The sequence below is a fragment of the Drosophila willistoni genome, assembly GCF_018902025.1.
Source record: "Drosophila willistoni isolate 14030-0811.24 chromosome XR unlocalized genomic scaffold, UCI_dwil_1.1 Seg8, whole genome shotgun sequence".
In the NCBI taxonomy this organism is placed as follows: domain Eukaryota; kingdom Metazoa; phylum Arthropoda; class Insecta; order Diptera; family Drosophilidae; genus Drosophila; species Drosophila willistoni.
The window spans coordinates 465,386-487,077 of record NW_025814059.1 but is presented as its reverse complement, the minus strand read 5'-3'; the positions used below and the strand labels follow the sequence as shown (position 1 = coordinate 487,077).

General features: G+C 35.2%; 3 protein-coding genes across 5 annotated transcripts; 2 read left to right on the top strand and 1 right to left on the bottom strand.

Annotated features, from left to right (window-relative positions):
• The first annotated feature begins 3,981 nt into the window (after nt 1–3,981).
• On the top strand, nt 3,982–5,037 carry LOC6645735 (protein lifeguard 1). Its single transcript, XM_002068423.4, has 3 exons — nt 3,982–4,247; nt 4,335–4,583; nt 4,652–5,037. Exons 1-3 carry the CDS (start codon nt 4,137–4,139, stop codon nt 5,009–5,011), a joined length of 720 nt encoding a protein of 239 aa, XP_002068459.3. The 5' UTR covers nt 3,982–4,136; the 3' UTR covers nt 5,012–5,037.
• A 9,817-nt stretch (nt 5,038–14,854) lies between these two features.
• On the bottom strand, nt 14,855–17,687 carry LOC6645734 (mpv17-like protein). 3 transcript variants are annotated; one of them, XM_002068422.4, is made up of 4 exons: nt 17,407–17,687; nt 17,162–17,253; nt 16,204–16,316; nt 14,855–15,257 (listed from the first exon to the last, which is right to left on the bottom strand). In XM_002068422.4, exons 1-4 carry the CDS (start codon nt 17,536–17,538, stop codon nt 14,962–14,964), a joined length of 633 nt encoding a protein of 210 aa, XP_002068458.2. In that variant the 5' UTR covers nt 17,539–17,687; the 3' UTR covers nt 14,855–14,961. The 3 variants fall into 3 exon arrangements, with proteins under 3 accessions (XP_002068458.2, XP_023033421.1, XP_023033422.1); XM_023177653.2 differs by lacking the exon at nt 17,407–17,687 and adding an exon at nt 16,602–16,790 and having other exon boundaries at nt 17,162–17,202; XM_023177654.2 differs by lacking the exons at nt 14,855–15,257; nt 16,204–16,316 and adding an exon at nt 16,610–16,790.
• Nucleotides 17,688–19,442: 1,755 nt separating this feature from the next.
• LOC6645733 lies at nt 19,443–20,951 on the top strand. The gene is made up of 2 exons (XM_023177659.2): nt 19,443–20,205; nt 20,274–20,951. The coding sequence occupies exons 1-2, from the start codon at nt 19,676–19,678 to the stop codon at nt 20,830–20,832; spliced, it is 1,089 nt and encodes a 362-aa protein (XP_023033427.1). The 5' UTR covers nt 19,443–19,675; the 3' UTR covers nt 20,833–20,951.
• Nucleotides 20,952–21,692: the final 741 nt, after the last annotated feature.

Here is a 21,692-nt window from a genome sequence, read left to right as displayed (position 1 = left end):
ATGGAAGAAGAAGTGCATACACCCATCCACACAGTTTTATTCAATAGGCTCATTGTTTGCCGAATCTTTCATTTGTGAGTCATGAATTTCTTCTTGAAATGTTAATCCCAAAGTTTTCTACATCATTGGAATCTGTCTCGAATTCTCATTAACTTTTTATGTCCATGAAACGCCAAGTAACTGGGAGTGTCCCGTTGATTCTGTCTGATTGCTGATTGTTCTTGGTTAAAACTGGCAATCTAAGCTGCTGCATACAATCTGAGCCAATTCTTTTATAACAATATTCGATTATTTTTCATAAAACCTCAATTCGATTACCATATTTTCCTAAAAAAAAAAAGAAGAAAAAACCAACAAAATGAAACACAAGAGTTTTTCACACTTGGAAAATTATAAAATAAATTCCACACACATATACACACACACATATGAAAATTGCTAAGCCTAAAATTTAGGCAGCAACAATATGAAAAAAGAAAGAAAGAGTTACAAAAAAAAAAAAGAATCAAACAAAACAAAAGCCCATTCAAGCAAGCACAAAAATAAAGAAAAGACAAGGACAGAAAAAAAAAAGCAAGAGACAAGAAAAAAATCCCCACAAAAGGAAAAAAAAGCAAAAAGAAAAATCGTTTTGCCTACCCGAAAAATATTGCACAATTTCCATAAATCGAGAGAAAGCACTAACAAAGTGGGTGAGGGACGATAGGGACGCCAGCCAGCAAGCAAGGAAGTCAGCCAGGGGAAGAGAGCAAGAGGAAGAGGAAGAGAGTTGGCAAAATGCAGAAAAGGCAAAAGCAAAAGCCTCACCAATAACAAAAGGCTGGCAAACTGCTGTTAAACTGTTGTTTAAACGCATTGAAATGGGTGGCAAGAAAAAAGGGGTACGAGGGGGGGTGGCAGTGGGTGGTGCCGTTGTGCGGCATGGAACCACAAAACTCAACCACACACACACACACGCACACACATACTCATACTCATACAAACACATACTGAAGAGATCGACTCTGCCACATGAATGTATTTGGTATTGGAAAATCCCTTTGATTTTTTGCCGCACCGTTGCAAACAGCAATTTGGCAAATCCTTTCACAATCAAAATCAACCGCAGATGAAATTTTAACAGAGCTGAGACGTAACAAGCAAAAAAGAGAAAGCGCGACAGTGAGAGAGAGAGAGAGAGAGAGAGAAAGAGAGAACGGCTAAGAATATATATCGGGGGCTTATAACTATGCGCCTAACCAAAACCCAACAAAATAACAAAAAAAAAAAACAAATTGAAGGAAACTTTTTCACTTTTTTTTCCTCTCTCTCTCTCGACAAAAATCATTCGACGATGAAACGCCAAATTAGCGTTAAGTGTAGTCGTTCGTGTAAGGTCCTTGTCGTCCTTCCGCCTCTATGTGAATATCTGAGTGTGTATGTGTTTTTTTTGGTTTTTTTTAACTTTTTGCAGGTGCTTAAGCATTTTACGAGCAACTGTATTCAATTTGGCTGCCTGCATGTGTTAACTGCGCTTAAAAGTCAGGCCAATAAGTTGGTAGCTGATGTTGCTGCTGCTGATGTAGCTGTTTGTGTAATGAAAACTTTTACAACGCCATATGCAGGCTATTAAAAAAGCACACACATGCACATGCACACACACACACACACACATAGACACCCCATACACATTTACACATGCATACAAAAGCGAAACATACGAGGCGGTCGCCTTGGAATATGCAATCAAGCTCATTTATACTCATTAAGCGCTTATGGTGCATTTCACTGAAGAAGCATGAGACTAAGAAACGAGTGTATCCATTGATACAGTAGCGCACTACACTTGCCATTTTCCCCCCCATCACAATCGATAAGTTTTTGAAAATTATTCAATGCAAGTTCAAGAGGATCATCAGATATCACATAAATATTATAATAAAACGACATAAAGTACCCAAATTTTGGCCAATATTACCATATCTTTACGTCCACTCAGCATTTAGAATATTATTTGAATGATTCTATTTTAATTTCACTGTTGATTAAGACCAATTATTATTAATCTTGATTAATATACGACTCGAAATAGAATCGAATATAATCAAAATACGACTCCAAAAAGACTTACGCGCGATTAAATCATAAAACTACACGATTTCTAAAAAAAACACTCAAAAAGAAGTTAATACTGACAAAAATCCACTCATCAAGAGAATAACAGAGGATCTATATATTTCTTAACAATTAACAACCAGAATAAGAATTTTAGAATTCAATCAGAAAAGAAATTCATATCATAAGAAATTTTCATATAATGCTAAGTGGGACTAAGTTTAAATATCTACTATGAAGAGAAGAAGCCATCTTTGTCTGCATCAAAGTTCATATACTCTTCTTTTTTTAAAAATCCTTTATATCCTTTAATAAATTTTCCCGAATAAGTTTAATTTTTATAAAAATTTTTGTATTTCATAAGATTTTTTCACATTATAAGAAATGCCTGACATAGCCTACTTTGTAAGACTTTTCAATATTTCTACTAATTGTAAGATATTATTTCTCACTAAAGAAGGCTTTTCAGTCGACAAATGGGCGCGATCCGCCAAATTATCAAACTTGATCTCATTAATGTAAGTAATAAAAAGCTGAAAACCCAAGTTCCATTCCAGTAGCTTATATCGACTCGGCATTTCACGCTGATCAAGGACATAAAATATTTCATGGGGTTGAACACGTCTACTTGTCTGAGCAATTTTATCCCCTGTACAAATTATAGAATTTAAACTAAAGGACTTATTCTACCCTACCCTTATGACATTGCTTTATCTCTAATATAATAATATAATTTTTGATATTACTGATAGGACCTTATTTTTGATATTGATATTACTGATAAGACCTTATTTTTCTAAAACCTTTTTAGCATTTTAGTTCAACTTAAATAGAAAGTTCCTAGTTTAAAGCCTAGTAGCTATAGCTAGTAAGATGATTGGCTGTAATTTCCAATCACTGCCCAATCACATTTTAAATATATAAATAAAAAGCGCCAAAAATTCAATGCTAGTTTTACAAAGACAAAAAATCTATAAAAGATTAAGCAAATAACGCTTAAAAATTATGGAAAATATTTATCTAAAAAATTCAAAATTATTATCTAATTTGTAGTTTCTTAAAGGTTTGTTAAAAGCTCTTGGGCTATGTATAAACTAAGAAGCAAATTATATAAAGTATGAGAATTGACTTTAAGGTTTTTATAGTAAGTATAAAATTGTTGAAGATTTTTTCACTTTTCTCTTGCAGAATAGTTTTCAGCGGCTTTAATAAATAAGAGAAATATCTAATAAATATTTTTACCCCACACTTTTAGCATTGAATTGAGTTTCTATGATTTAGTTTTGAAAATAAAATACATCTAACCTCTTTGCAGTTGAAACGCTCCTGTTATTTACACAAACTATGCGTAAGTCTGCGTTATTTCCTTCGCTTGTTTCTTAACTTGACTGCCTGCTAATATGTTTCTGATGTCCCACCACCTCTCGTCCCTCACTCTTAGCCCATCGCTATGCCATCACACATGGCAAGGCGCTCCCCCTCTCTCATTCAGGCCTGCATTACTTTTTTATGCACACACACACACACACAAACTGACATCGAAAAGTGTAGGAGACAGAGGGTGGTTTGGGTGGAGGGGTAGCTGTATATGCTGATTACTCTGCTGCTTGGTCTTTGTAGCTATATGCATGAATTTGGTATATAAATTTACTGTTTTATATACACAGTTATCTAGCTTTAGCGTCTGAAAGCTTAAGTAATTAACAAATTAAAATGTGTGTGTGGATGAGATGCAAAAGGAGATGGAGGCAAAATGTATGAAGCAAAGTTATGCTTAAAGCGATAACCGCACCCCCCCACACTGAACTAAAAATATTATGTCTAATATTCTGAATCATCATATCATAGAGTATTTCGAAATTGCTGTATAGGGTGGAGAGGCAAAACTCATATCACATTTTCATTCATTTGCTTTTAATATCAATTCGAAACTGTGCACTGAAAAATTCAAACCAAATTATATAGCTGCACACACACACATACACACAGAAATAATTCTTAAATATAATAAATTTTTGGTACATCATAAAAAGGCCGTTAAAATGCGTTGTCCCTGTTCGCGGAATCCTGGTAATGATATAACCTATCAAAATGGTTTCGATGATCCGAAAACAAGACGTCATTTTGTTTCTAAAGTATGCATGCTGGTGACAGTAAGTATTAAACGGATTGGTTCATCACACATACATACATACATACATACATACATACATACCTCTCTTCTCTTCTCTTCTATGTAGTTTCAAATGTGCTTTACTGCCGCTGTGACCAGCTTGTTTGTATTTATTGAAAACTGGGGCAATTGGTTAAAAGAAAACTGGTGGCTTCCCATAGTGGCCTTTTCCATTACCTTCGTCATCCTAGTCATGATGTGCTATTGCGTTTTTCTATTTCGTAAACCGCCATGCAACTATATACTTCTAATTATATTCACCAGTGCCGAATCCATCATTATAAGCTATATTTGTATACATTATGCACCGCGATTGGTAAAATTTGAAAACTTAATTCAAGAAATGCATTTGCATAATTTAATTTATCATCTTTATTTTTATAGATACTTTATGCAGTCGGTGTTACGGCACTTCTTTGCATCCTACTGGCCCTGTTTGCAGCGTTCGCCCCATGTGACTTTACAACGTGCTGGCCATTGGTTTTAGTGGCTCTTTTTGGTCTAGTGGTCACTGGAATACTTTTTATTTTCTTTTCTAATCGCGTACTCCTTTTGATTATCACGTGTGCAGCCATAATGATATTTTCCTTCGTCCTCGTAATTGATATACAAATGATAATCGGCGGCAAGCATTCGAATCAATATGATGAGGATGATTATGTGATCGCTTCAATTTCGATCTATTGTGATATTATACAAATATTTCTGTGCATTCTGGAATTGTTTGGTATCCTTGATGATTAGGTGCCGATAAAAATCTTTGAAGTTTTCTTCTTTTCCTTTTTTTTTTTTTTTTTTGGTATTTACATACAACTTTTAGTTGATTACATAAATAATATGTAAAAACAAAAAAGCAAATATATACAGATATAAACATATGAGAATATGAGCGATTAATTAACGGATAACGGATGCCGTGTTATGGGCCCAAACTTAATGTGCTGGGTTATCTAAACAATTCAAACAACTGACTCGGCATGAAAGCAATCAAATTACAACACGCATTGTGGTTTTCAATGCCTGAAAATGCCTTCTGTGCCTTTGCTTTCCCCCTACCCATCCCGTGGTTGTTGTCGTCTTACCCTAGTCTTAATATAACTTTTATGGCACGCACACCTGTATTCAGCGTTTCTTTTTTTTTTTTTTTGTATTTTTTCGCTGATCTGCAGGCAGCATAAAATGCCATCAAATGTTTCAACTTGCCGAGGCAAACAAACAGCACACACCTGCTGCTGTCAAACCCAAGGAAAATCCCAACACACAAAAAAATCAGAGTCCAACTAAAGTAAGAGTTATGCCGAGTCTTTTGATACCCTATCTTACTACGAAACTAGTTTGATTATTTAGTTCTTTTGCTTTTTTAGCGATTTTTGTCTATTCAGACATGCTAAGAAGTAGGTTAAGATAACAAAGAAGGGTAAATTGAGATCGAGGAAGGTAAATTGAGGCGAGAATAGAGGGAAATCGTGGTGAATTATGGTACATTATGGGTAATGAAGATGAATTGAGCTAGTTATGGTAAAAAGGTGGAACAAAACGTGAGCAGAGGTAAATAGAAGCAAAATAAAGATAAAGGTGAATAGAGGTGAATAAGAAAGACTCAAGCCGATTGAAGGTGAAAGGAGGTAAACAAAAGTGATTAAATGGAGTTAAAAATGGGGATATATAGAATTATAAAGGTTAGTAAAGATAAATAAAAACGAAATCTGTTGAATTAGGGTAAATAAAGGTGAATAGAAGTGATTAGCAATAAAAGTGGTGACTAGAGACTAGAGAGATGATGGTTAATAGAGGTGAATAATAAGAATTCAAGCTGCTGAAAGATGACAAAAAGTAATCCAAACTAATTTAATAGAGATTAAAATAAGACAATAGATCAGAATACAGGTGAAAAGTGTTGAATTAAGGTAAACAAAGATGAATAGAAGCGATTGGCAATAAAAAGTGGTGACTAGAAGTGAGTTAATCTCTTTCAAATTTGCTTTTTGCTTATTAGAGTTCAGGGAACTACACATTTTTCAGAGCTGACTTAGGACTAAGACAAGTTTGTCACGTTAGTTTCTTGCCCAACATACCCATCTGCCATATGTGTTTTGAGACTAAAGGGTATATACACAAAAACCCATCCATGTAAATATTACGCATCAAAAATAATAAAAAGGTAGCCAAAAGGTGGAGATCTGCCATCGGTGGTGAGGTGGGCTAGCAGAATGAAGGTCCTTTTTTTTTTTAGGGGTAAGCGGTGGTGGCTGTCTGCCGCGGAGGGTTGGGGGTAGAAGTTTGTCTGGTGTTTGACTTTTGGCTTGGCTGTGCTGCATGCAAACGCATAATCAAGCGTAAACACACGCATATCCTGTATATATCCTTTTATGCTGCTTACATTTAATTTCACCTTCAGCTTCCAAAAAAAAAAAAAAAAAACACATTTTTTTGTTAGCCATTTTTGTCCTTTGGTTTTTTTTTTTGTGTTTCTTTTTTGGGCAGCCAAGACGACGTCGCCGTCGTAGTCGTCGCGTCGTCCTGTGGCGTCTCCTTGTGTTGTCGTCTGTGCATTTGACAGGAAAAATTAGTTGGCTACGAAAACTTTTGGCCTCCCCCTACCTTGCTTACTCTCACGCTTTCTCTCTATCTTTCTCTCTCTTTCTCGCTCATATGTGTTCGGGCGCGTGTGTGTGTGTGTGTGCACATCCTTCGTCCTGGCAGTTGTAAATTTTTGTTGTACCAAAAAAACCATAAACAGGTGTTGTTGTTGACGCTGCGTGTGGCCTGCCGCACAATATGTTGTTCCACCTTGTTTCGCTTCTTATAAGTATAATATGTACATATAAGTAATGTGTCTGAGCCTTAGTGATGAGACGCATGACACGCGTGACACGCTGCAACTAAACTACATTAACCACTCAGTTTCTGTAGTTTACACAGATAAATGGCAACTGCTTTCAAAGTTTCATTTCAAATTAATGATTTGATTTAATAATTTGGATTATTAGTTATTATTTTTCCCCAATCTATTGCCAAGATTATTATAATGCTGTCATCACTAGTCAATTTACATATATATAAATTTTATATAGGTATTTTGCTTGTATGTGTGTATGTTTTCTACATAATCCGCTCGCCAAGGCTGATCCTTCTGCCAATTTCTCTTACTCCCTGTAGTCGTTCGCCTGCTGCTCCTTCAACTGCTTCCGTAAGCCATAGACTGCCCTTCGATGCTGCAGACATTTCGTAAACAGTTTCCAGCACAAAAAGTTATTAAACTTAATGCAGTTTAATTGACCTTTTCTGGCAAAAGTTTACGCCGTCTGCCTGCCATTGGCAACGACAAGAAGTCGAAGGACGACGAGGCAAAGCATCCTGCCAGCAGGTACTGTGCTTTAGCTTCTGCTTCTCTCCATCTCGGCTTCATCTCTATCTCTCGCTGCTTGCTACTTGCTGCTGGCTGCTGCTGGTCCAACAATTTCCAAACATTCTCCTTCACATTATTACTTTTAATTACGGCTTAAACTTATTGACTGGAAATTTTAATATGTTATTTATTTACAATTAACGCCCCAAACTGAGGGGCTTTCGTGTACAACTGGGCGTATGATTTATGTGATTTTCCTCACAATTGTAACTATTGTTTAATGCACAAATTTCCTTTAACTCTATGCGTGTGCAAAGTTATTTTACTTGTGTGTGTGTGTATATGTGTGTGTCTGTGTGTGAGTCCAAGTGTAACAGTTGCTAATCGTAAAATTGGAAAGGGTTCTTGGGAAAATTTGAAATGAAAATGAGAATTATTTATGTGGCTCATTTTGATGCGACAGCTTTTGGCCACCTTCATCAGAATAGGAAAAGGTGGTGTAAAACAAATGGAAGTGCCAGAGGGAGTGGACATTACTACAAATATTTCAATTAAAGTAAAGATGAAAACCATTGAAAGTTTTCTGCTTTGATACAAAAATTCTTTATAATTCTTAAACTATATCAAGCAAAACCTTTAACATGGAAAATAAAAGATCTATAGGTAAATAATTAGATTCAATTATTGCACAACAAGAAGAAAAAGAAAAACAAGAAAAGTCCCGCTTTGACTTATTGTTAATTCTTTAATGATTTATTGATGCGTCTTACTCAACTGATTCATTAGGTAAAATATCTTACAAAAAATTATGATTTCATTAAATTTTTTGGTCCCTTTCTTTTATCATTTTGAGGTCATTATAAAGTATGTTTTATAATTCTTTTAAAATGTATTTCAATCTTCCTCTAAAATCAAAGTTGTCCACTTTTTTGCTTGAAGTCGACTTGGATAAAACTTGATTTATTATTACTTAGTTTAGCTTAAAAATCAAGAGAGAAGGAAAAAGTGGATTCCCTCCGGTGCCCCATTGAATAATATATCAGAATGCTTCATCTAATTGTAATTCTCAACTTGTTTAAGTTTAAAAATGAAATTATTGGTTTTTGACCTGCTTGTCGTTTTCCTGCTTCCTAATCTTGACCTCGAGCCGCCAACAAATTCCATTCCATTTGCTCTGCCTCGACTTTCTGTTAATTTAATTTACTGTCAAGCCGGATAATTAATTTCACTAATTAAATGCACTAGCATATATTTCATACATATATATGTATGTAGGTATGTTTTTTGTGTATGCTGTATTTTACATCATGTGAAAGAACTTCTATAGTACCTACCTTTAAGACCAGCACATATCTGCACACACACACACACACACACACACACACACAGGCACACACACACACACACAGGCACACATACTCATACACTCAGGTCTCAATCTCATACCAACCGTTGTCAGGCTCTTATTTTGTTATTATTCTTTTGTTTTTCGTTTTCGGTTCGCCTCGTCTTTCTTTAATTATAAAGCTACATGAGAGAAGAACCCAAACACCGAACCAAAAAAAAAAAACAACAAGAAAAATGAAAAACAAAAATTGTATAAAAAATACAAAAAAAAAAAACAAAAACGAAAACCAGGAAGAAAAAAAAAAAAATCTCTCATATTCCCATTGGCATCAAATTGTCTGCACGGACAAGGTAACAGAGTATTAAAAATTTCAGCACCAGCAGCAACAGCAGCAGCAGCATCAAGTTTTTGCTGACCAAGAGGCCCCACGCCTCCAAAGTCGAGTCGCCTTTCCTCACCCACTTGGTCCATGGCAACACAAGCCGCTTAACGCAGCCAACTGCCAAATGTAAATATACTCAAAATAAAAAATAAAAAAAAAACCAAAAAAAAAAAAACAACACCCAACGAACGAACAAACTCAGTAGCTTCACAAACCGACAAAAAAATATAAAACTTTCTTAATAATACAACGAAAAATGAAAAAAAAAATCGAAAAAGAAAATATACATACATATACATACATATATATGTATATATGTATGTATGTATACATATATTTTGTATTTTTTGGTGGAAGGAAGAAGTAAAAACTCAGTCCAAGGCGACGGAGACCCGCGAGCAAAATGCGCATTGTTTTCAGCTTTTCAGCGCCCAAACAAGAACAACAACAACAACAGAGTGAGAAAGCATTGGTCGGGGCGGCGGGGTGATGGTGTATAGTAGAAGCGGCTGACGGGTACATTGGGAACTTAAAAACTTTGGCCATATCCCGCAGCTATGGAACAACAGCAATCAATTTTCACATGCCGCCGAACAAATGTGCCGCGCCAGGACGTCCCTTTCCGAGAATCAAGTGAGAATGAGATGGAATCTTGGTTGAGCATGGAAACGCCACACAGCGAAGAGAAAGAGAGAGGGAGAGAAGAGAGAGAGAGCGGGAGAGAGAATGAAAAGTAGAAATGTCCTGGGTATTTTAAAAATATAATGCAGGTCCGTATGAGTAAGCTGGACTCATCAAAAAAAAAACTGAGCAAACATTTTCATTATGGTGACAAACTGAGATAATATGTGAAATAATAAACATAAAAAGGTCTATTTCCAATAAAGCAGGCAAAAAGGTTCCTAGCTAGCAATCTCTATTTCATTTTGAATTCGTTACTCAGTAAAAGTCAGTTAAAAGATCAAAGTCAAGATCAGAAAAGTGAACTTGAGATATGCTAATAGATATTTTCTATACGTCGATTTTGTTTTTGCTAGTCCTGAAACGTCTTACTATTTTATAATTACGATTAGATTTACTTATAAGTCAAATAATTGCTAGTGCAATGATCGTCTATATTTTTGTGGACTACAAAGTCGATTGATTCTGAAGCACATCAAAAGGAAAACAATATATTTTCTAGATTATGTGAAAGATTCTAAATTGCAGAAATAAAGTTGAAATAAGATCTCATCAAAGTTCCTAGATTTAGACCATTACGAACCAAAAAAATGAGGGACACAAAAATAGGGACACATCAAAAACATCATAAAAAGTCGCCTCTCTCTCTCTCTCTAGCTGACGCCCTTCACTCTCAGCCAATATTTGAATAAGCTAAAAAGTCTTCGTTTTTTCTGCGATTATGTGAATTCAAATGCTATCAATCAATGGATAACAAGTTACTTGGATACTTTTACACGCACAGTAAGGGAGTTAGGTTCTTTATATCGTCGCCATCTCTAAGCTAAAACCGACACATTGCAGCATATTTACCAAACACTTTTTGCCGCATACAGTCAGTCAGCCAGCCAGCTAGTCAGTCAGTTGGCCCAGCTATCATGACATTCGAACCAAATCGAAATCAACGAAAAGTCGAAGACCAAACTCAACGTTGATTAATTTCTCGTTTATTCGCCATTTTCTATTTGTTCTACTCTGCTGTGGCGGGGGGTGACTCTGAGAACGATTTGTGTGGGAGTAGGGTGGGACAGAACGGGGGCGATACTTAATTACAACATGGCCCATATCCATGTCCCTAGCCGTGGCCATGTCCAAAGATAAACATTGAAACGAAAGTCGGCGAGAATGCTGTGCGAGCTTCCGGTAATTGAATCAAATGAAGCAGCATTAGTATTAGCTTCTTATGGCCACTGTCGGTCCTGATGGTCGATGGCGCGGCGTGGTCTTGTGGATCGTCGCTTTCGCCACTCTCTCTCTATTTCCCCGCCCCTCTCTCCCGCTCTCCCTCTCTCTCTTGGTCTCTATCTCATCCTAACCATAACTCTGTTTATTTTTGTAAATTAATTTTTAATTTAATGTACGTGTGGGCGACGCGCTAGTTTCACGCCAGAATAGAGACAGGAAGTCGGCGGAGTATCCCGAGTCCTCTTGCGTCCTTCTTCAATGACGCCGCTACGCCCCGCAAGCGCCCCCGCCCCCTGTATCCTGGAGTAGCAAAGGCAAACACAAACGGGAAAGCAAAACAAACCAAAACAAAATACATAAGCGAGGGAAAAGAAAAGTTAACACAGCAAAGTGACACGGGAAAACTTCAAGTTGAAAATTAAATGCTCTGTCTACGTGAATTCTCTAAAGCAAAATAAAACAAAAATACACATAAAAACAACACTAAATTGGAAATATATACTGCAAAGTTGTGTTTTTAATTTGTTTCATTTTTTTTTTTTTCCTATTTTTCAATTGTCAGCAAAATTAAAGCAAAACTCAACACAAATACTTTTAAAAATACCATCATAAAATAGTGACATTTTCTGTGATAAACCAAAAAGATTGTCCAAGCAATTAACTAGTATTAAATTCTAATTAACTGATAAGCCAACCACAATGAAATTATTAATTTTGATTTTCAAATAAAAAGTTATTTTCTGAAGCAAAAATCAAAATAAAAACTCTAAAAATAACTGATATTCAGCATTATTCTGTACCCACATGTTGGTTAACCATATGAAATATTTATAGAATAGAATTTCAACTAAAGTGGCAAGAGAGTATAAAAATGGGGGCAGCATTTGACTCCTGGAACTAGGCGCTGTTCGAGCATCTCCTCCATGGCAAATAGGCAGCCTCTGAGTTGGTCAGGAACCTAATAAAAATAATAAAAAAAAAAATACATATTAAGTCAGAGCAACGACTTTCAAATACCCCATAAAAAAGAGAAAATTTCCTTTCCTATTAAGTGAGATTCAAAAAAAAAAACCTTTCCAAGGGTCAAAATCTACAAGTGCCTAATATACCCTTCCACTGCATATTCCCCTAGAGGGTAACAAACGATGAAGGCAGTTTTCAGCTGGTCAGCACCCTAACAAAAATAATAAAAATACAAAAAAAAAAAATGAGAAAAAAAAAATTAAATAAAAAGTAAAGCAAGTACCTCACGGCGCGCCAGCACAAAGCGAAAAGACGACGAAATACTTTTTCCAAGATAAACGGAAACAAGCCAAGATGGAATTAATTTTCCGCTTTGAACAAACAAGCGGATGTAAATAAAAAAAAAAAAAAAATGAAAATAAGAAGAAGAAAAAAAAAACACAGAGAAGTAAAATAAGCGAACGAACCAAGGTTTTTTTTTCCTCAACGCTGGACTGTCAAAGTCAAAGTGGAAGTACATAGAAATAGAAGTAGAAGTGGGAGTAGGACTAGGACCAGGGACCACGTCCAGGAGTGGGAGTAGATGAGATGCGATATGAAGCGAAACGGGGAAAAAGTCTGCCAAGTTTTAGCATTTTTAGTCTGGTCAAGAGAAGAAGAGGCTGGCTCATTGCCCTAGCCTTGTGTGGCCTCCTCTCTTCCCTGCTCCCCCCCAAAAATGTTATGTGCTGTTAATGACTGTACAAGAAGTTTAATTGTGGGTGGACCAAGAGGGGATAATGAGAGAGAGAGAGAGGGAGAGAGAAGGGGGACAAATTGTGGGGAGAAAGGCGTTTCTCGTTTTTGGGCGTATGTGCGGTAAATGCTACACACACGGCATATTGACAAATTGCAATTTAAATAGACAGCAATAAGTTAAACAGACACAACAAGACGACTAATGCGTATGAGAGTGAGATAGCATACAAGTAAGACCTAGACCTAAAGATAGATAGAGAGAGAGAGAAAGAGAGAGTAAAAGTGAGAGAAAGGGAGGCAGTGGCTATAAGGGAATTAGAGAAGAGGACAGGCTGTGGAACACGCAATGTCTAATTAGTTTAGCACGAGCCAAGAGGGGGAATAGAGATTAGTTAAGGATGGGCAATACAGCATCAGCTAGAGATGAGAAAATTACCAAAAATATCTAAAAGTATATATAATGTGAACCATAGAAGTTTATAAGGTCAAAAACCCTTAGCAGTCAGTTATATCATCTTATACATTTTAAGGTCTGATAAGAATTAAATGAAATAAATGAACTACTTTATGGTGTAAAGATATACAATTATAATCTATCCCTTACATAGACCAAAAATATGGTAATAACTGACCTTTTTTTGTACTATTCTTAATTCTTAATCTATGGTTATTTAGACATCAATTCTAAGCATAAACCTTTTAAAATACTATTGATATTAATTTACAAAAACATAATTCTTATGAATTGAAAATAATTAAAATTTAACAAACAAAAAAAAAACATTGCAATGTCTCTTAATTTAGATTAGTTAGTTAGTTCTTAATTTAATTTAGGTAGATTTCTGTTTAATATATCTAGATTTCGATCTTATTGCCTTTGAAATAATGTTCTTCACAAGATTGACCTCCAACTTGTTTGATTAATATACTCGTAACCAAAGAATCATTAACAAATATTTGTTTGTTTGATTTTAGTTAGGACTTGCAGACAGATTAGAAATGGATTAAAATTTGAAGGTCTAAACCTAAACCGATTGAAATTAAAAAAAATGTCAGGTATACAGCAAAATTGTTAATGATTTATGTTTGGAAATAATTTTTAAAACTAAGTCTAGCATCAAAACTAGAATAGTTCAAAGTTTTGTTATACATTTTAGCCAACTAATTAGTTGCCTGATCTCGGTGACATAATCAACAAATGACTACAAATTTTAAGCCCAATGGAAACATAATATTCTGAAGATAATATTTGAACAAAGTGAAAATTCCATCTATCACTATTACACACATTTGATACCTTTGCCTTGGGTAACCTAATGAATTCAAAGTAACTATAGAATTTCATTAGGGATCTTTGTAATTGTGAATGATGATTTTAATTGGTGAAATTCAATGAATCGTTAATTTGATGCATAGTTTCGAGTAAATCATATGTGTGTGTATGTGTGTGTGTGTGTGTACCATCTCTAGACGCTTTCTCTATCTCTCTCTCACTCTATTTGTATGGCATTCTACTGGTTTCTCCTACCATTTACAGTTTGCTATGAAGCTAAATACATTAAGGCATTTTTCCGGCCTCTGCTTTTCTTTATATTCAAACAACAATAGTTACCATCTTCAGTTGAGTTCAGTTCAGGGTTTTTCGGCAAATGTTGTTGTTGTTGTTTGTGTACCAAATATTGATGAAAACATTTACGCACACACGCACACAATTAAACACGTTTACACAGGCAGACAAATAACTCAAATACTGCACACACACACACATACAAACATAAGTAGTAATTGATGAGTTTCCTTTTAGAACAACATCAATCATACGCACTGATGTACAGGTTAAATAAATCAACTATCTATCTACACACAGACACATAGATATATATATATATCTATATATGTATATAGCTTTATATGTATTCACAGTATTTATTCTCAACTCTATCAAATATATATGACTAAGTCTATATTGGAACATCATCATTATCATCAACAACATTATCATTATCATCTCATGCAGTTTGGATTTTGGTCTCCTCTATTGTCTCATTATTTGCGGTTTTCGTTGTCATCGACGTCGTCGCCGTCGTTGATGACGTTGTCAGACGTTGTCGTTTAATCCAGCACATAATATTAACCCAAATTAAGCCACAGACACCCATATAGATAACACGAAATCTTGGTGCAACTAGAGAAAAATTCAATGCCTGAGCTGGTAGCCAAAAAATGCATGACCTCACAAAAGTTGGCATAAACTTTTCACGCAATTCCAAAAATATATCATCAGAGCCTTCCATGATGGACATGCCTGCAAAAAAACAAAAGAAAGTAAAACCAAAATAACCAATCGTTGGCTTATAGTTAATACCCAAAAGTATGTAGATTAACATAAGTTCACTATCTTACTTTAAATGCTCTTCAATCACTTTCGATTTAGGTGCATTTTCTTTAAGCCTTACAATTTCACAATAATTAAGTCTTTATATGCAGCATCAGACAATTTCTAATTAGTTAATAACCTAATTTTTTACCTTATTTATAATTTATAAAAATCATTCATTTCAGTCAGAGTCTCAGTCATCAGCATCAAATACATAATTTCTATTAAATTTTCACCTGATTGACCTTTAATTATATTAATTTTTATGTTAGTTAAAACTACAACTAAGCTGTAAGTTGCAGTTTCAGAACAAGCCACCCAACTAAAAGACCTAATGAAACTAGAAGTGTGTAAAGAAGAAGAAATCATAGGTAAATTAATACCCTTTAAAACTCACGTCTCTTTGTTAGTTGGACATGACCTTTAACCGCTAACTCAAGTCATTAAGCTTGAGACTCAAATCAAGGCGATTGCAAGTGACAAAATATAATAAACTATTATTAGACTGCCTACTACTTTTATTAGCTAAACATAAAAGTGCTATCTCTTTCAGACATATAGCTATATCTCTCTCTAATACGTAAGGCAGGTATGGCTAAAGAATTTCTAAATGTTATAGAGTTTCATTCGACAACAATTTCAAAGACAAAAATTTCTTATGACGCTCTCAATAACTGAGAAATTTGTTCGCTTAGAAACAGACAGACAAGAAGTAAGACATTGATAAATTTTATGATACCCTCTGTAAAGGTATGAACAGTTTATAGCAAAACATTTTGATAATGATTAAGCAAAGTCAAATAAATCTATCAAATGGAGTGTTTCATTATTTTCATAAAACAAATACCCAATAAGAAGAAAATTTTTAACTCACCTGCATAGAAAACAGTCAATAGATATGGCGTTAATAGAAATTGATCGAGAACCAATTTTTTAACAATAATTGTTTTCGTAGTTCCCGGAAATGTGCGATCCAACCATTTATACCTAAGTATGTATAATGTTTTTTATTAAAACGAAATTAAAGGTAAAAGAAAATCTGTTTTTAAATTTAGTGTGCGAAACAAGCATAAAGTGTATGTGTGTGTGTGGGTGTGTGTGTGTATGTTTGCAGGGTGTGTGGATATGTTTGTAAAGGTGTGAGTATGTATATATTTAGGTATATCTTTGGTTAGTTGTATCCATATTTGTTGTGTTGTTCTGTTCTGTTCTGTTCTGTGTGTTCTGATCTTTCTGGATCCTTTTGATCCTTTGGTGCTCTTATTCACTTACATTCACATATTTTTTTTTTTGTTGCAGTTTTGTATTTGGGTTTATTTAGCTTACATGGTCGTGCACATATATACCCCACTTAAAATTCTTATAGCTGGTGCGTAGTGTGCTTTAAGCTTTTGCTTTAAAAGCTTTTTATCGTGCTCTTTGATGTTCATTTTGGGTGCTCTATATAAGTAAATATCTTCTCTAAAGAGAAACGGTTAAAATGGAAACAGAAAGAGAAAGGGAGAAAGAGAGAGAAAAAAGAAAAAGAGAGAGAGAGAGAGAGAGTGTGGTGGACACGTGCTAAATGGAGAAAGCTTTTACTATGGGTAAACAAAATAATCAAGAAACCGAAACATGCCACAGACATGGAGACAATTGAATGAATGAATGAATGAATGAATGAATGAATGCAGGCAGGCAGACAGACACTCGATGCGACAAAATGAAATGAGTTAATTGAATGGCCCTTTTTTTTAATGGGGAATATAGCATACTAGTAGTAGCAGTAGTAGTAGTAGCAGAAGGGTGGGCAGAGGGCAGAGTAAAAGTGAATATATGCAGAGAGAACAAACCAAATGTATAATGATGGGGCATAGGCAGCGGTACCCATTACAGCATATCTTCCAATGGTGGCATAATCAATATCCTCACGCTCTTGTGGCAACTGGAAAACACAGAATACAAAGGAGAAAGAGATAGAAAGACATACATAGACATAACACATAAATCTCATTAGGAAATCTCATTCTCTTCCACACAACACAACACGTCCCCCTCACAGCCTCTCTCTCTTTGACAGTGTCTCTAGAGAACTCACCGCTAACCATTGCTTGGTTACGAATTGCTGTGAATATTCTGCACCCACATAAAGACTTCCATAGATGATGCTATTGCTAACGAATGGATGGCGACGGAAAAGGCCGCGGGCTCCAGCAATTAGCCGTGACATTGAATTTGATTTGTTGGTTTTTTATGAACTTTTTTTTTATTATTATTATAACGATTATTATTTGTATAAAAGAGGATATCTCTCTCTCTCGATTTCTCTCCAGTTACAATCTTCTTTGTAAAACGCGCCCAACTGCCAGCAGTGTCAAAGCTTTACTGTCGCGGTAACTGAAACGAGCTCAGCTGGTCTCAACAAAACAAAACAAAAACACACCAAGGCAAAAAAAAAAAAAAAAAGAAGAAAACACAGAAAAAAAGCCTGTTAAGTTTAAGAGGAAAGAGAATACTTTTGTTTAAAACAGATAGAAAGAGAGCAACAGACCAAAGAGAAAGAGAGAGAGAGAGAGAGAGCGAAAACAAAGTGGCTTATCATACTCTACTCAGAGGATAGTTAAAATTTATTGAGATGTTTGTAACATGTTTTCCTCTGACTTCCTACTAAGTTAAAGTTAAAAATTGTTGAAAATTTGAATGCGTTGTCAGGATTTTATATATCAACAATTTATATATAAGAAATATATATTTTGTTGGTCTATTAGAGCTGGTATTGAAAGTGCTTTAAGTCTTCTTAATTTTTTAGAAATGGAAACGATTCATAACTTACAAGAAAAACCCCAAAAGCTGAGAACATTTTCAACTAAAACGGAAAACAATTTAAAGTCTAAAAAGTTTAAGGATCAGATGTCCCTTTATAGGATAATAGCTTAACTAGTTTTGTGGTCAAAGCATAAGAGTATAGAAGATATAGTATAGAGGATATAGTATAGAAAAAAAATATAGAAGAAGAAGATTTATTTGTTGATTCTCATTAGATTTACGATTTGTTTAGATTGAAAAAAATAACCCAGGAAATGCAGTTAATTATTAGTATTATCTTTCTCCCATTCGTTTTTAGGAGTGTGGGGAAACTTTATCAACATAATAGAGATAAGATTTCTTTAGCTAGAAATATATAGTGCAAATAAATAAGCATGGGCCTAGTAACTAACATATACTAAGTATAATTGAATGAACTACTTTGCCAATAGAATAAATATGAAGCTTTTGTTACTATGATTTCGTCTAAACGAAATAGAACAGTGGCCTATATTACTGTCGATCTCTTTGAATGAAAGCTAACAATATCTCGCAGAGGTTTTCTAAATGATTGAGATTGAAAAAATAACAATAAGCCATTTGGCCTAACGAATGTGAAATTCGTGACGTTGCAAGTGAAAATTCTGTAAGAAAAGCTCTAATATTATGAAAAATATAACATATACGCCCCGATGACTTGCCCTATAAACTTATTGAAACTAAAAATTACAGAACTTCGCTTTAAAAAAGCTGATTTTAAAAGAAATCTTTAATGGTTTAACTTTAGACAATAATCTTGCTACTTAATTAAGATAGATTCACATAACTTATTCCCCAAATGTTTTTGGTGTTATACACTTAAACCTTCTATGTTTCACTTACATGCAAAAGAAACCTAACTTTTACGTTTGTTCATTCTCATTTTAAAATTTGTCAATCCCCTGCCCAAAAATTACCTCAATCAAGTAAAATCCATGCTCCATGTCCTACCTTAATCAAGGACATATGCAACACAGTACAACGTACCTGAAAAAAAACGAGAGAAGAAAGGGAGACAGAGAGAGAGAGAAAGATGGCTGAAACACAAAAAAAAAAAAACCTTGTCAAAGTTTTGCCCATAAAAATGCAATAAGTGTACCCTCAAGTGTGGCAAACAAACCCTTTTTGGCTAATGGCAATTTACGCACGACTAAGACGTAGAAGCGTAAGAGACAACTTTGATTGAGTGCCCAAGAAGGCAGAAGGTGTTAAAACTGAAAACCAATTTAAAAAGTTACGCAAAACCATATGGAAAAGTATTCCGTTAGTAGGCAGGGTAAGTCAAACCTGACAAACACACAAACACACACGAATCAAATAAAACAAGAAACAAAGTAAGAGAAATCAGACGACAGTCGGCAGGAGCAGGAGCAGTAGCAGCAGCAGTAGCAGTAGCAGCAGTTACAGAAGAAGAACAGAAGAAGGCAGCCTTACACTAAGGAGATAAACACGACGAGGGCACCAATAACAACAAAACAACATCATCAACACCACCAACAAAAAGCAGAAGAAGAAGAAGAAGGATGAACTTTAGCGCTTTAGCTCGAAGTGTTAGTGAACGTTTTAAGTCTACTAGCAAAAAGAAACCCTCAAAGAGTAGTGAAAAGTCATCCTATGACAAATCATCAAATTGCTCATCCGTGGATCAATCTTGCTCCGACGATAACGACGAGGAGGAAGTCCAATCGGCTAATTTGGCAACTGCAGCAGAAAAATTGGTCCATCGACGACAACCATATCAACAGATTGTTGAACAAATTCTCCATCAGGTTAGTGAACTAGAGCATACCCTTTATGAGGATCAGCAAGAGGAATTCAAATTGCGTCTAACGCTCGAACGTCAAACGGAACGCATAAATGAATTGAATTTCTCATTGGATACCGAAAAACAACGAAATAATCGTTTAGTTCAATTGCTACGCAACGGCAACGATAATTGCTCCTTATCGGATGAGCATGAAATGGCTGAAGCTGGTCTATTTGGTGTTGGTTCACCTGTTAAATTATGTGGTGATCTCTACGAGTCCATAAGTCCATTGCTGATGCAACAGCGGTAAGAGTAACAAATATCGATGAATATATTCGATTTCATATTCATATTGCATTTTCCCATAATTTCAGTTATGATGAGTTGGCCGCTTCGCATCGTCAAAGTCGCCGACAATTGGCCAAGAAGGAAAGTGCGTTAAAGAATCTTCAATGTGAGAATGAAGAACTTAAAGCAAAATATAATGAACTATTTGATGAATTTCGTAAGGGTCAGCGTCGTTTTGAAATGGTCTGCGCCCGCTATCTGCAAATGACAATAAGGAAAAAGCAACAGATAATGACTTTAAAGAATACACTCACCTGTGCCTGTCAATGTCTATTTCATGCCCAAGAGATAATCGATATCTATGTACGACATCAAAAACAAGTAACCAGCAAACATTATGCCGAACATTTGCAGAAATATAGTCAAAATTTCGAGTGCTTCTTGATCGCATTGCGACATTGTTGTTCCGAACGAAAATTGCGAGCCATGCAGCTAGAGAAGCAACAACAAAAGCTAAATCCACAGAAATCGGCATCCTCCATAGCGAGCAGCGATGCCACATTGGTTTGCGCAAATCCGAGGCCAAAGTCGCATCGTTCGAAAACGAAAGTTCCAAACAAACCTCTAACCAAAAAAACCCAATAATTTCCCATTTATTTTCTTCAATTTATTTATTTTTTAAGAATTCTCTACTCTAATTTAGTATGAGGTTTATGTTTCGCCCGAAAAGTAATGGAAAAGAATAAGAAAAAATAATTCATTTATCGCGTTAATTTTAATTAAGAAAATTTTGCAAAAATTGTAGAAAAAAAATTCCTGGTTTAATCTAATTAAAATAAAATATACCATTAACAACAACAACAAACAATAAGTAATTTAATTTTTTTAAAAAAAGTGTGTGTGAAATGATGTGAATAAAGTTGCCAAAATTCATGTAAAATATGAATCTTTGTTCGTTTGGGAGGAGAAGGAAACCGGGGTTAACTTTGTCCGCGACAAATTTTGTATACCCTTGCAAGGGTCTAAAAAGTCTAAAGTTCGCCTACAAGCTCAGCCTGTAGCAATGCATTTCATCATAAAATTATAAGACAGCTATATACAGGTACAGGTACAGGTATATGGTACAGTGATTTACAGGTATACAAAACTAACAAATATTAATTTTTAAGACAATGGCTTAGAAAACAACGAAGTTATTGAGAAAAGCCACTGTTCGTGAGTTTTCTATTTGTATGGGAAGCTATATGCTGTAGTTGTTCGGTACGGCTGAATTCGAGATATACAACCTATGCTCTGTAGCTCTTACGGTCTCGGCGGAGTTGGCCCTGATCCAGACGGACGGACAGATGCGCGGACACGGCTATTTGAACTCGTCGTCTCGTCGTGCTGATCAAGAATATATATATTTTATATAGGCAGGTATGATTCCTTCTATGCGTTGCACACTTCTCACTTAAACTAATATACCCTTTATGCAAGGGTATAAAAATCGATATGAATTGTTA

What these genes read in the sequence shown, in the direction of transcription:
- LOC6645735 (XM_002068423.4), top strand. Translation starts at nt 4,137, where the DNA reads ATGCGTTGTCCCTGTTCGCGGAATCCTGGTAATGATATAACCTATCAA. An exon ending in AAGTATGCATGCTGGTGACA is followed by an intron (nt 4,248 to 4,334) that starts GTAAGTATTAAA and finishes TCTTCTATGTAG; the next exon opens with TTTCAAATGTGCTTTACTGC. An exon ending in TACATTATGCACCGCGATTG is followed by an intron (nt 4,584 to 4,651) that starts GTAAAATTTGAA and finishes TTATTTTTATAG; the next exon opens with ATACTTTATGCAGTCGGTGT.
- LOC6645734 (XM_002068422.4), bottom strand. Translation starts at nt 17,538, where the DNA reads ATGTCACGGCTAATTGCTGGAGCCCGCGGCCTTTTCCGTCGCCATCCA. An exon ending in TAACCAAGCAATGGTTAGCG is followed by an intron (nt 17,254 to 17,406) that starts GTGAGTTCTCTA and finishes TGTGTTTTCCAG; the next exon opens with TTGCCACAAGAGCGTGAGGA. An exon ending in ATTGACTGTTTTCTATGCAG is followed by an intron (nt 15,258 to 16,203) that starts GTGAGTTAAAAA and finishes GTTTTTTTGCAG; the next exon opens with GCATGTCCATCATGGAAGGC.
- LOC6645733 (XM_023177659.2), top strand. Translation starts at nt 19,676, where the DNA reads ATGAACTTTAGCGCTTTAGCTCGAAGTGTTAGTGAACGTTTTAAGTCT. An exon ending in CCATTGCTGATGCAACAGCG is followed by an intron (nt 20,206 to 20,273) that starts GTAAGAGTAACA and finishes CCATAATTTCAG; the next exon opens with TTATGATGAGTTGGCCGCTT.